At 27.7% G+C, this 12,660-nt stretch overlaps 1 protein-coding gene across 4 annotated transcripts in view; it reads left to right on the top strand.

Annotated features, from left to right (window-relative positions):
- LOC107436347 (very long chain fatty acid elongase 7) overlaps positions 1-12,660 on the top strand; it is a 41,974-nt gene that overhangs the window by 12,389 nt on the left and 16,925 nt on the right. Inside the window, exons 1-3 of one of the 4 annotated variants that reach the window (XM_043049181.2) lie at positions 6,174-6,311; positions 10,428-10,513; positions 12,457-12,647. In XM_043049181.2, coding sequence (XP_042905115.1) covers positions 10,462-10,513; positions 12,457-12,647 — 243 coding nt within the window. In that variant the 5' untranslated portion in view covers positions 6,174-6,311; positions 10,428-10,461. Of the gene's footprint in view, positions 1-6,173; positions 6,312-10,427; positions 10,514-12,456; positions 12,648-12,660 lie in introns of those variants that run through there. The other 3 variants (XM_043049182.2, XM_043049178.2, XM_043049180.2) reach the window with 3 other exon arrangements.

The following is a 12,660-nucleotide window of genomic DNA, read 5'->3' as shown; positions in this document are numbered from 1 at the left end:
ATTATATTATATTATATTATTACGAGTGCATTGTGTATTTATAATCGTAATTTTAGCTTTGTTTATTAATTTCTACCAGAAGTCGTATTATACAAAAGATAGTTAAAATAAAAAGCTTGACTCATAATATGTGATGAAAGTTTAGTATTTGGATTGTATTTGTTGTTATCTTGTTTCTAATAAAAGTTTTCGAAATTTTTAATCTATTAAGTGTCTTTTCAAAAGAGAGTCTTTTTTTAGCATCTTTTTTCAGCGTTTTTTTTTAACACGAATGTTTTATTAGTAGGATTTATTTTATAAAAAAAGATAGATCTGTTTACTAAAATATATTAATAATAAATTAATATTATAAAAATTTATATTTTGATCTTAGGTCAAAGCAAAGTGTTGTGCTAAAATTGAAGAAATTTCTACGTCATATAAAGAAATAAGTACTGCAACTTTTTTTATAAGGAGGTTTTTATATATAGACCACTTTTTCTAACTAGGGTCCATATGTATATAAAAAAAGGTATAGTGAGCGAAAATTGTAAGATCAAATTTTTTTTTAATTTTTTTTTTTTACGTAAAGCATTTTTTTTCTTTTTTTGTTATTTATTATATCAAGCTCTAATATAGCATTGTTCTTTAACTGTTTAAACATCTATGTTCCATTTTTGGGACGTGTCCGTTTTTCAAAAAGATAAAGACTGGTAAATAAATTGCTTCATTGTTAACATTAATCATGAATAAGACATTAGTATCCACAAAATATTTTATTAGTACTAAAATCTACATTTGGCTATAAAATCTTGTTATAATTTTTAACCAAATTGTTGACTAGACCAGCAGTTCCCTATTTTTTTAATCTTAAATAATCAACCTTCTTTCGATGGAACCACGACCTTATAAATAAAGTAATTAAGGTAACTGTGAACGAATAAATCTATAAAAAGACCACTTTGAAGAAATGATGATTTCTTATCGTTTTATAATTTATAATCTTAAATTAGGTTTTAGTCCTTGGGCATACATTTTTAGTCTAGTCTAATAAAAACAAATAAAATAAAATAAGCCGAAAAGGAAGAAAAAAAAAAAAAACGAATAATTATTTTCTTTAAAATGAAAACCTAAAAGAGCTGCTATAAATGTTGAAAATAGTTACCAGGGAAATATATTTCTTTATTAAAGAATTTAGTTATTTTATTTTGGTTTGGAAAGCGCGATAGGAAATAATAATGCAGTATTTTACAAATGCCTGTTCTTTTCAAATTTTATTCAATATATTGTTATTAGAAATATCATACTTTCTCATAAAAAATGCCATTTCTATCTCATTGGCATTTTACTTGAAATAATTTCATAAAGGCAACCGAGGGATTAAATAAATTAGGAATCAAAATATAATCAAAGATTTGATCAAAATATCACCAAAGGCTTCAAAAATCATCGCTTGTCATAAAAAGTAGTAACTCGCGGAACCCTAGGATTCCACGGAACACCATTCGCGAACCACTGGACTAGACGAATAAAGTATTTTTTAAATTCATTTTACTTGAAATAATTTCATGAAGGCAATCGAAGGATTAAATAAATTAGGAATCAAAATATAATAAAATATTTGATCAAAATATCACCAAAGGTTTCAAAAATCATCACTTGTCATAAAAAGAAAAAGCACTAACTCGCGGAACCCTAGGATTCCACGGAACCCCATTCGAGAACCACTCGACTTGACGAATAAAGTATTTTTTAAATTCAGTCACCACACGACGTTTTCTCACATTTAACACTTTATTAAGCTATGAATATTATATTTTAAAAAGGATTCATTTAAATAGATAATTACTTTTTTAAATAAAAAAGTGGTCATGTTTATGTGCTATTATAGGATTCTTTTTATAGAAGCAAAATAGTTGTCACCGTAACATGGCCACCACAAAAATGTTTGTAGGAAACAACAAAGGAAAATTTTCGCAATTTTCACATTTGTCAGAATTTTTCAAAATGATACATTACAAAAAAAAAGTACAACGGTAACGGAACAAAACTTACATATTTTTGAAAGATTTCTGAACTAGTAAGCTTAAGACTTACTGGCGGTGAAAAGAAAAGCATTGCATTTCCATAAATTAAAGCGATGCCTTTCATGAAAACTCTATTTGCAACGTTGATATAGAATAAGCTGTGAAAAAAAAACTTAAAATTCCAGTAGTCTAAGTCATCTCTTGGCGTTGAAAGAAGAAGAAAGAAAGCAAGAAGATTAATATTTCAGATTAATAACTCATTGTACTATAATTTTATCGGTATTATCCAGCTGCGCTTATGAAATAACTAAACTGCTTCGTGAAACTTTTACATGGAATACTTTATAGCCCATTATTCGTTTGCATGATTCTGAGCGTCTAACATTATTTTTACGGAATTTCCTTGTTTCAAAAGATCGTTCACAAAATACGTTCCTCAAAATATCCTAAATTACAACTCTTTTTCACATATTAACACTTAAGAACATAGGATCAAGTGGGCATACTTTTAAAAAATGTCCATTTTCTACTTTTAAATTGAGATAAATTAATATTTTTGGAGATATTTACAAGCGTTTTTACTTCAGTTTTAGAAACTGATAAAAAGTTTAATCTTTACAACTGTCTGTTTGTGATCAATTTATACAGTATGTTAGTTTAAGTTGCTGATAAACTTTCTTCTAATATCATTAAGACTGCCAAAAACTATTAATTTTAGTTTAAACTGGTAGAGGAAAATAAACAGATCTACATTGAAATTTAAGAATAAATTTCAATTTTTATTATTATTATTAATTGTTTTCTGAAGTTTTCTAAAGTGGGTATATGATTAGGCTTAGCTAATTGTTGTATGGTGGGCGGGATAGCCTGGTTGGCAGGGTTCTGGATTTACGTTTGTGAGAACGGGAGTTCGAATCCCGCCGGCGGAAGACTCCCTCGAGTAGTAGATGGTGACTGGAGCCTGTCGAATCTGTCGGGTCACAAAGCCCTCCGTGTTCCCATAACGAATCAATACCTCTGGGGGTACTGAATTGGAGATCGATCGTTTCCTGGTTCAGATCAAAATTACGATCTGTGGATAAATGAATGGATGTATGAATGGGTCCGCCCTATAAACGGGTGTGACGTATGGATGTGGCAGAAGTCGAATTCTTGGACATAGATGGCGCCACGGGAAAACAAGAACAATTGCACTCCCTCTGCCTTAATAGCCGACGACAAAAATAACAATTGTTGCATGATAGGGATATTTTTTTATTAATATGTAATTCTGTGATAACTTTAGTTAGTATCTGATGCTCGATATTTAATTAATGAAGTAGCTAAAAAATAATTTGCTTGATTGCTTTTAGCCCTACAGAGTAATTTTAACACTGAAAAAGTTATAAAAAGAATACTTCCTATGATTAGTAAAGATTTTTTTATATTGTTCATACTACTGGGGACCAATATATTTTTGTTGTTTTTATTGTTTTCTGTTGCATGAGATTTTTGCGCAGATCTTAGATATCTTCGCATCACTGATTTCATACGTGCGATCGATATCTCCTACGAGCTACAGTATTTATGCAATTCAATAATATATTCCTTGCCAAAATTTTCTAAAAATCACTGGAGGGAATAATAAGTGTCACTACTTCTCTGATACGTTAGGAGTGGTAAGAAGAAGACGATAATACATTTAAACTTAAGATGCAGTACGTTAAGGTCATATTTTTTTGTGTAATTTATTAAGGGAGAAGAAAAGTGCATCTATAGGTATTCAAACCTATGCGTTCTTTATATAAGATTTTAAAACTTGAATAAACTTAAAAAAATTTCTTTTTGAATTCTTTTTTATTTGTTATTGTTTCTTACATTTATTAGTCGTAACACCCCTTGAAACATTTCTGCATACGCCACTACTGGTTAGGGCTTTCATTATTTGCGTTATTTGAAAACAGTGGAGGCAGTAATATACGGAATTTAACAAAAATTTCTTTGCTAAAAAAATAAAAATATTTACAAGTATTCTTCGTTTAGTAGAGTTCCGCACTTTGTGTGTAGTTCAGTTCCATTCAAAATAATTTACAAGACGTCCAGTGCATGACTGATTGATTTCAAAATTAAAAATCTCGGTAACAGCTGGTATTTTTTTGTTTATTGTGAAAGCTGTAAAAATGTTATGCAGAAACTATGGAACTTAGTTACTAAAGTATTTAATAGATGACGCTTCAAGCTATCGATAACCAGAGCGATTAGTTCTGGCATAAAATGTAGAAAGAGTTTGTCGCACCGGATTAGTAGGTATTAGACTGCCTGTATTAGAGTGTCTAGGAGGTATAAATCAGGTATTTTATGGAATAACGTGTATTTCTGAGATAGGAATATCACTGGTTAGATAGCAGTCGTAAGATATTATATTTTTTCAGGAACTCTTTACACGGCCCAGCTCCATCTATTGGCAATATTTATTATTAAAAACCAAAAATTTCTGTATATAATTTTCCAGCTGTTCAAACAACATCCCATTTTCCCCACTGTTTTCCTTTACTTCCGAGACTTTTAAGCTGAATTGAAGGAAAAAAAATGATCTATTCTACACCCTGTAAGTAAAAAAAAACGGTTTTCAAAAAATTATAACAGGTGAATTCCTACAGAAAATTCACGTGACAAAGCATACATTTTTCTCCTCATAAATCTTATTTTTACCTCTAATACTTTTAGATAAATTAGCAGACTGCAGACAGAAGAAATATATTTTTGAAAATAATATTACAAGTTTTTTAAATCTCTTAATGAATAAAATTTAAATACAATATGTTCGGAGGGTACATACCGTTCAAATTAGAAAGTTGGAACACATAACGTGTGCCAAATTTTTTACGTACTTAAAGCGTCTGACAAGCGTTACGTACGCCTGAAGCCATTAAAGCTAATAAAAAGATTAACTCATACTAAAAATAATGTGTGAAATGTTATCTTTTACAGTTATTTATTAAGTTCATTATTCATTTTAATAATAATCGAAAAAGTGTTAGAATGTAAATATTACAAATTTTTCACCGTTATTACGTGTGTAGTTTTATAAAAATAGTTATTCAAAATTTCTACTAAATCGTTTAAAATGTTCTTGTAAAATAAAATTTTAAAAACACGGCTTTTTTAAAAAAATTTAACACTTCGAAAACTTAATCAATTTTTTTAAATTCTGTAGTTTTTCATTTACATTAAATAATTTAAGAATAGGGTAAATATTTATATACCTTCCAATTTAAACAATCGACCATCACTTAATTAATATTAAATTATTTTTAAATCTTTACAATTTGCTTGAAATTATTTTGGAATAAACAGTTCTTACAATTTGGTGTAAAAAGTTTTTTAATATATTAAATTGTTCTTAAAATATGGTAAAATATACAAAAAGTTATATTATAAAAGAATCTAAACATTCGACAAATCTCTGAACGAAAATACAGAAATCATATTTTCCAAATTACTATGACCTCATAGACTGAAAGTCAGAAACAAAAATCCGTCAAAAAAATTATGATCAAAGCGAGGTCTGAATATAAAAAACTGATCATTTTACCTAAAAATATCCAGACGTTTCAGTTTTTTTACGCCCTTTAATGGTAATTATTTTTTGGCGAAAATTTGTAAGGTATTTTTTTAATGTTAGCAAATTTTAAACTTTATTTCTCCATGAAGAATAAACTACTAAAATACATAGTATTTCACCATTAAAGGAAAAGGAAAATGTCCAACATATGCTTACTAGATTGCAAAGATGCTTATATTCAGAAGGGAAAAAAAATTTGACATTTTCTAGCATTTAGAAATGAGGCAGACACGTAACCGTTCTGTCAAAGTTTGCATTGGAATAAAAGATATTTTTTGAAATGCAAATATTTTGCGTTTAAATGCATTTACACAGCAGTCAAATCATAGATCCGATCTGACAGCTTAATTCTGCTCTTATAAGTGATTCATGTCATAGTGGTCTATATTAGCAAAGATTGATAAAAAAAAAATTTCTTTTTTTTTTTTTAATGTAAGAATTAAAAGACAAAGCAGAAGTAAGCTATGACGATTTCGTGCAGAAAGTATTGAAATGGATTGAAATAGCTGAAAATAGGTATTGTCTAGAGTTTTAGAAAGTGTTCGTGAAATACAGATTTTTATTTTTCAATGATTATGTCTAAGAATTACATCACGCTTTAATAGAATGAGAAATGGTAGGGAGTATTTTGTTTTAAAAAGATAAAGCAATCAGATCTATCTACTTACTCTTAATGTTAATTCTTAAATAATAAATAGTTGGTAAGTTATTTATTATATCATGTATTCTTGTTTGTTATTACACATTTCCTGCTTGTCATTACACATTACTATTGGTGATTCATTTTTATTTTTTAGATAATTAGATGAAAATATCAATTCAAAGAATCAATCTTACTAACTCCTAATAACATGGGTTTGGTCTGCTCCCAAAAGAAACCACTGTTAAGGTTTCACTGTACTATTTCTGTTTGGATCAGATATTTTCTAATTATTTTAATTTTAAAATGCTAACCTTTAATTTAAAATTGTAGGGGTTGAAAAATGTTGTTAACACTGGATAATTTTCGATCCCGGTCTTTTTAAGTATCTCAATTTGATGACAAATGAAAACGCTTTGCTACCTAGAAAGAACTTTGATCAGAGCTTTCCTAAACGTATTAATTTTTAATTCTAAACTTTTGCTGTAAAATTATAATGATATGATAGAAGAAACTTTGATCACAACCTTTCTAAATTAAATATCTAAATTTTCATATATAATCTTTTGCTAAAAATGTGTAGGGATTTTTAATGCTATTTTCTTAGGGTAAGTTTTAATCACAGTTTTCTAAGAATTTTACTTTTAAAATACAAACTTTCTCCAGAAAAGTGTAGAAATAAGATATGCTGTAATTTAAGAAAACTACTTGATCACAGACTTTATATGAATCTTAATTTTAAAATCTAAGCATTTGCTTTAAAATTGTTAAGTTTCAAATTGTGTTTCTGCAAGCATAAGTTTAATTATAGCCTCTCTAAGCATTTTAATTTTAAAATATAAACTTTTGCTGTAAAATTGTACGGAGTTCTTTAAGTATAAGCGTTAATTATAGCCTCTCTAAGCATTTTAATTTGAAAATATAATTTTTCTCTATGAAATTATACGGTTTAAAATTATGGTTCTTTAAGTATAAGCGTTACTAATTATAGCCTGTCTAAGCATTTTAATTTTAAAGTATTAACTTTTGCAATAAAATTGTAAGGTTTGAAATTATGGATCTTTAAGTATAAGCGTTAATTAAGCTTACATATTTATGGAGATATTGAGATTTTTATGAAGAAAAAAAAGACAATTTTTTTGTCTTATGTTTCTTAGCTATACTTTAAACATTTTATAAAATTAAACAAAAATTTTAGAGTAATTTAAAATCAATTTCAAAATTTTTGCTTTAAAATTTTGAGAAAAAAAATTTGATGAAAACTGTGTAAAATATAAGTAATTAAAGTAGTTATTTTACACTGCGCATGCACGAGAAAAATTTATCAAATCTTTTTTTTTTCTTCATAATTTTATAGTGAATAGCATTTGGCAACTAATGAAAATAAGTTTGATTTCAATATCTTCTAAATTTATTTTACATTAAACGAGAAAGAGAGTCATTCATTATCTGACAAAAATTCATTTATCATTTTAAAATTAACGTTATCAACATTCAGATTGTTTTCTTGATTCGCCATGAATCTAAAACGTTTTTTCCAGCTATCGAAATAAATGAAAATAAGTAGTCTCTGTTGTTGCAATCATACGTTGCACATGATTTAACCGTAGTGGTAATCCTTCTTCAATCACAAAATATTTCATTTTTATGTATTGCATATAATCAAAATTGTGCTATTAATTTTTAAAAATAATTGTATGATTAAAAACCTAGAGAAATGGTGCCTGTACTGTTTTGAACCCTTCACTTTTATAAAATTAATAGAAAAGTCTATTAATTATGCTTACACCAGGAAATCTTATGACGTATTCTGAAGAGAACTTTTTGTGAATCTGATTACTATCTGAGAATTGGACTATAAGAAAATTATTTTTTATAAATGACATAAAATACAGGGAATCTATTAATGGCGTTCACATGTGGTTAAAAATAGCGTTATCCTTGCATGCATTAATTCATACCAAATTTTATAATAATTACAAAAAAAGAGAGTACAGATGAATATTGAAATATATATATATANNCTTTCTATTTTGAAATAGATATTATATTTGATACTGCTTCCCTTTTTTTACTATTGATCTATAATTATTATGAAATTATAATTTATTTGTATTTTAAAATACTTTAATTAGCATTGTACTTTTAATTAAATAATAATTCTGCATTTTCATCTTTGCCTCAAAAATTGAATTGATGAAAAGCTGTAAGTAATTTTATGCCAACGACAAAAGTAAAATAGTTTGTGTAACGTGAATAATACTTCATCAGAAACCAAAATAATATTACTTCTAAAGTCCAATTAAATAAAAACTAAAAACAGTATATGATAGAAACTTGCAGAAGGTCTTCCAGCATCAGGCATGCAGATATATTTTCTAAAAAATGCAATAATTGTTATATGCATGCATTTTAATGCAACAGATGATTTATCTCTGAAAGAATTATAATTATACCATCTAAGATCTCTTCATGTCTGCAGAAAGCGTCCACTCTCGTTTTCTTACAATATTTTGTTATTATTGGAGTATAATATTATGCAAATTTCTCCAAAAGGATCCTGTATTGAGATGCATCAATGCAAATTCTGCATCAATTTAAAATAAAGTAGATAAATTAACAAGATTTGCAATTTTTAAACCAGTCAGCACACTAATATTTAACAAAAAAGAGTATTGAATAAGTATATTTTATTTAAAAATAACACATAAAATAATTTATAATTTGATATCAACTAGCAAAATTTACAAAATTTAAGATAGAATAACCATAGTTTGAGAAGTATTTATCATCCGATGTGTTTGTGAAACACTTCTGAATTGTTTTATTCTCTATTTGAGATATAAATTTAGAAATAAATTGCTGAGTACCTTAAGGTATAATAAAAACAAATCCAAATTGCCTCCACAATCGAGTTGAGTACTTTTAGAGTTGGATAGAGATACTTTTTTTTTTATATATCAAATAAGAACAACAAAGTATACTTAATTACCAAGAAGTAAAACAGCGTCTTCTTCAGAAATGTGGCTATTTATTAAATGGCCTTTTAGTTCTTTTTGTTTCAAAATATTGATAGACATATTCGCAAGAAAAAAATTAAACGTAAAATAGAAACGAGAACATAACCTATTTAGATAGTTAAACATAAAAATTTTAATTAAATTTATAATCATTTGCTTTTAAAAATAAAACGATACAAATTCCAGCTTATAGCTCGCACACAATTAAAAAATAAATAACTCACTCATCAAATCATGCTTGAGCGAAAACAACTCAAGTTTCGCTAACAAAAACTGCCACTCAAGTTCGATTAAGCACAAAGCAAGTATTTCACTCAAACATAGGTGTATTCAATTCAAGTTGAGTTAAAATTTCACTCTTTTTTTGAGTAGAATTCACTCATTTATTTTAAAAGAGTTCGAAGTTCTCGGTCGATTAATACTTTAAATTTCAGTCACTTTTAGATTTTATTTTTCCTTCAAGAATTTAGGGATTATGCTTTAGCCCTTCATTTCAAACTCACAACTTAAATGATGTAATGAAAATAACTTATATACAAATTCAAAAATCTAATAAAATGGGTGTTTTCTGATTCTATTTGTTAACTGAAACCGAGACTTTTATTTTTATTGTGATGACTACAAGGAACTACGTATACTTCATGACAACTGCATACTTTCCGTATACTTTTGAGTTACACCTTCTCCAATTTCAGTTTCTTTAATACATATCAACTATGCTTTTAGTTTTAATGATGCCAGATGGTACTGCAGCTAGTTTGTTGGAAAGAAACGTTAAGAAAAGCGTTATGATGATTTAACAATGGATCGTCTTTAAGTATTGTCATTCATGGGAAAATATCACATTTTCATTGAAAAATATTTGCGGGGAGAAAATGAAAGATGCAATCCATTTTCACGTCTCATTCTTATATTACAATCAGTCTGATGCTTTCGGTAATAATCTTCGATAAATGTTCATCAAATTTTTATGATTTTAATGATTATAAAATGTTTATTCAAGACATCTAAAAGTATTTAAATAACTGAATCTTTACGCCAGTGAGGCATGTCTCATTAATGATTCATTAAATGTTATTGATGTTACAAAAATAAGAAAACAATTTTTAATTCAAATTTGTAAATTTTAAAATCGTTTCCATTCATATATATTTTAGGTTTCAAAAAAAATATTGCCTTTTACGAAGCCTTATGCCACAGAAAATGTTTCTGACAAATATTTACCACTTCTTCAAAGCAGACGGTAAGAATTAATCTAATGTATCAATAAACTTAGTGAGAAGTAAAACATATTGCTTTGAATATTAGTATATTTTAAATAAATATTAGATAATTAGCTTAAATTTGTTTAACTAATATTTTTTGTCTCATTATAAACCGTTACATTTCATATTGAAATTGCAGGGAAAAAATGGAAGAAGGTTTCAAATTAAATTTCAAAAAAATCTAAATTCACTATATCTTAATTCACTTACACAACTTAGAGCTTTTTTCCACTAAGTTCGTCAATTTTATTTTAAAAAAGCATCACATAAAGAACGATTATCTAACTGTACTGAAAATTTTTATGAGTCACAAATCATACAATCATACTTGAAATATTTTAATAATAAAATGCAGTTATTCAGTATTTTTGTGCAGTAAATTTAATATCAATTTTTTGCTCAGCAAATGCTGAAAATTAATCATTTTTAAAGACCTGCACGTGGTAAGATTTAGACATCGATTAACTAACTCGTATTACGTGCACCCTAAGTCGTATTAAACTAGCCTTAATTAAATGAATAAGTGGACCATGTGTAATCCAAAACAATAGCTTAAATATCAAATTTTTGAGCTTCTTCAAGTATAGAAACAGTATTATAAGCTTATGAAAAATATATGGAATATAATGTTACGTACTACAAAGTTCAAGTTGTTCTAGAGCCCCTGATTTAGACTTAATTAGCCTAGTATAGTAGCCTTAAGTTGTTCAAGTTCAAAGGTCAAGATAGAAGTTCTGCTGGTTAAAACTGCATCTGTTTTTCCTTTTGGGTCGATAACCAACTTTCATCTTTTGTTTCAGATATGGGGAAAGTGGTTTCATTGAAACCTTGATGATAGAAGTTACACGATTAGGTAGATCTATCGAATCACACTACTAAACAATAATTACTAGATTATTACTTGACTAACCAGAAGCCTCGTCACTGCGATGTTTTCATTCACTTTTAATTAAATAAGAAAATGAAATCTCATCGTAAGGATATTATATCTCATTGAATTTACTGAAATAGTTTAGTTTATTTCTGATTGGTGCAGGTATAAATTGAAGTTTTTTTTGCTCTAAAAAACAGTTTAATTAAAGATTGACTTGCTAGAACAGTTAAATTTTTTTTTGAACAGAGTTCTTAATTGTTGCAGCGTTATTAAAGCCTTGTTCACGAGATGAAAAATTGAAATAGGTAAAAGTTAATCCGAAAATAGTTCTCGGCCACGTTTAATTTTAAATGTAGTACAGTTAAAATGGCTTGAAGATTGACCAGTTCAGTAATTGGAATTGATACGTTGCTTCCAAATCATACCGTTATGATTAAGGCAACCACGCTACGAATTCAGCAAAGTATTATGCCAGGCTTCCTAGTTACCAAAAAACATAACAGGATAAACTGCTCAATAATTATACGATGCATTTAATAATCTTGACTTCGGTGATCTACTGGAAATTGTATCTTACTATCAATCCACTGTGGGACTTAACCTTTGACTAGACTTAAACTTGCGATGTATTTATTTTTAGGTAAAAGGTAATGCTTTGTTTTGGCGGTTGAGTTAAACTAAAAGCTGATTTCTGCTTGGCAATTGGTTTTAGATAATATCCACTACCTCAACTACTTCACGAAACTAGCGAGTTATTCACATAAACTCAACCTCACTATCTGGCAACTTATGTTTGCAAGACCGTATGTCAAATGCCGATTTGGATTTTTGTCATTTTCTTGTGTAAACGAGCAAAAAAAGTGACATTCTTTTTTAGATGTTTAAAATATATATCTTAACCAATATTTTTCTCCATTTATTGTTGTATAATTTATCATTTAAAAGGCATGACAAGCCAATAATATCTTTACTAACTTAGTCACTCTCGTGTTTTACGTGAAATTGACAGTGATATTTATTTTAATATGCATATATATTATGTTTTAGGAGATTTATTCGAAACTAAAATACTAATCAAGCAACCAATAATACCAATCTTTATATCAATTGCATATGTTATCCTAGTAAAATGGTTGTTGCCAAGAATAATGGAAAACCGTAAGCCATTGAAGCTGAAAAGAGCCATCATCGTATATAATCTGTTGATTTGCTTATTGAGTGGATATTTAGCTTACAAAGTGAGAAAATATT

The sequence above is a fragment of the Parasteatoda tepidariorum genome, chromosome 1 (genome assembly GCF_043381705.1).
Source record: "Parasteatoda tepidariorum isolate YZ-2023 chromosome 1, CAS_Ptep_4.0, whole genome shotgun sequence".
In the NCBI taxonomy this organism is placed as follows: domain Eukaryota; kingdom Metazoa; phylum Arthropoda; class Arachnida; order Araneae; family Theridiidae; genus Parasteatoda; species Parasteatoda tepidariorum.
This window is presented reverse-complemented; position numbering and strand designations above follow the sequence as displayed.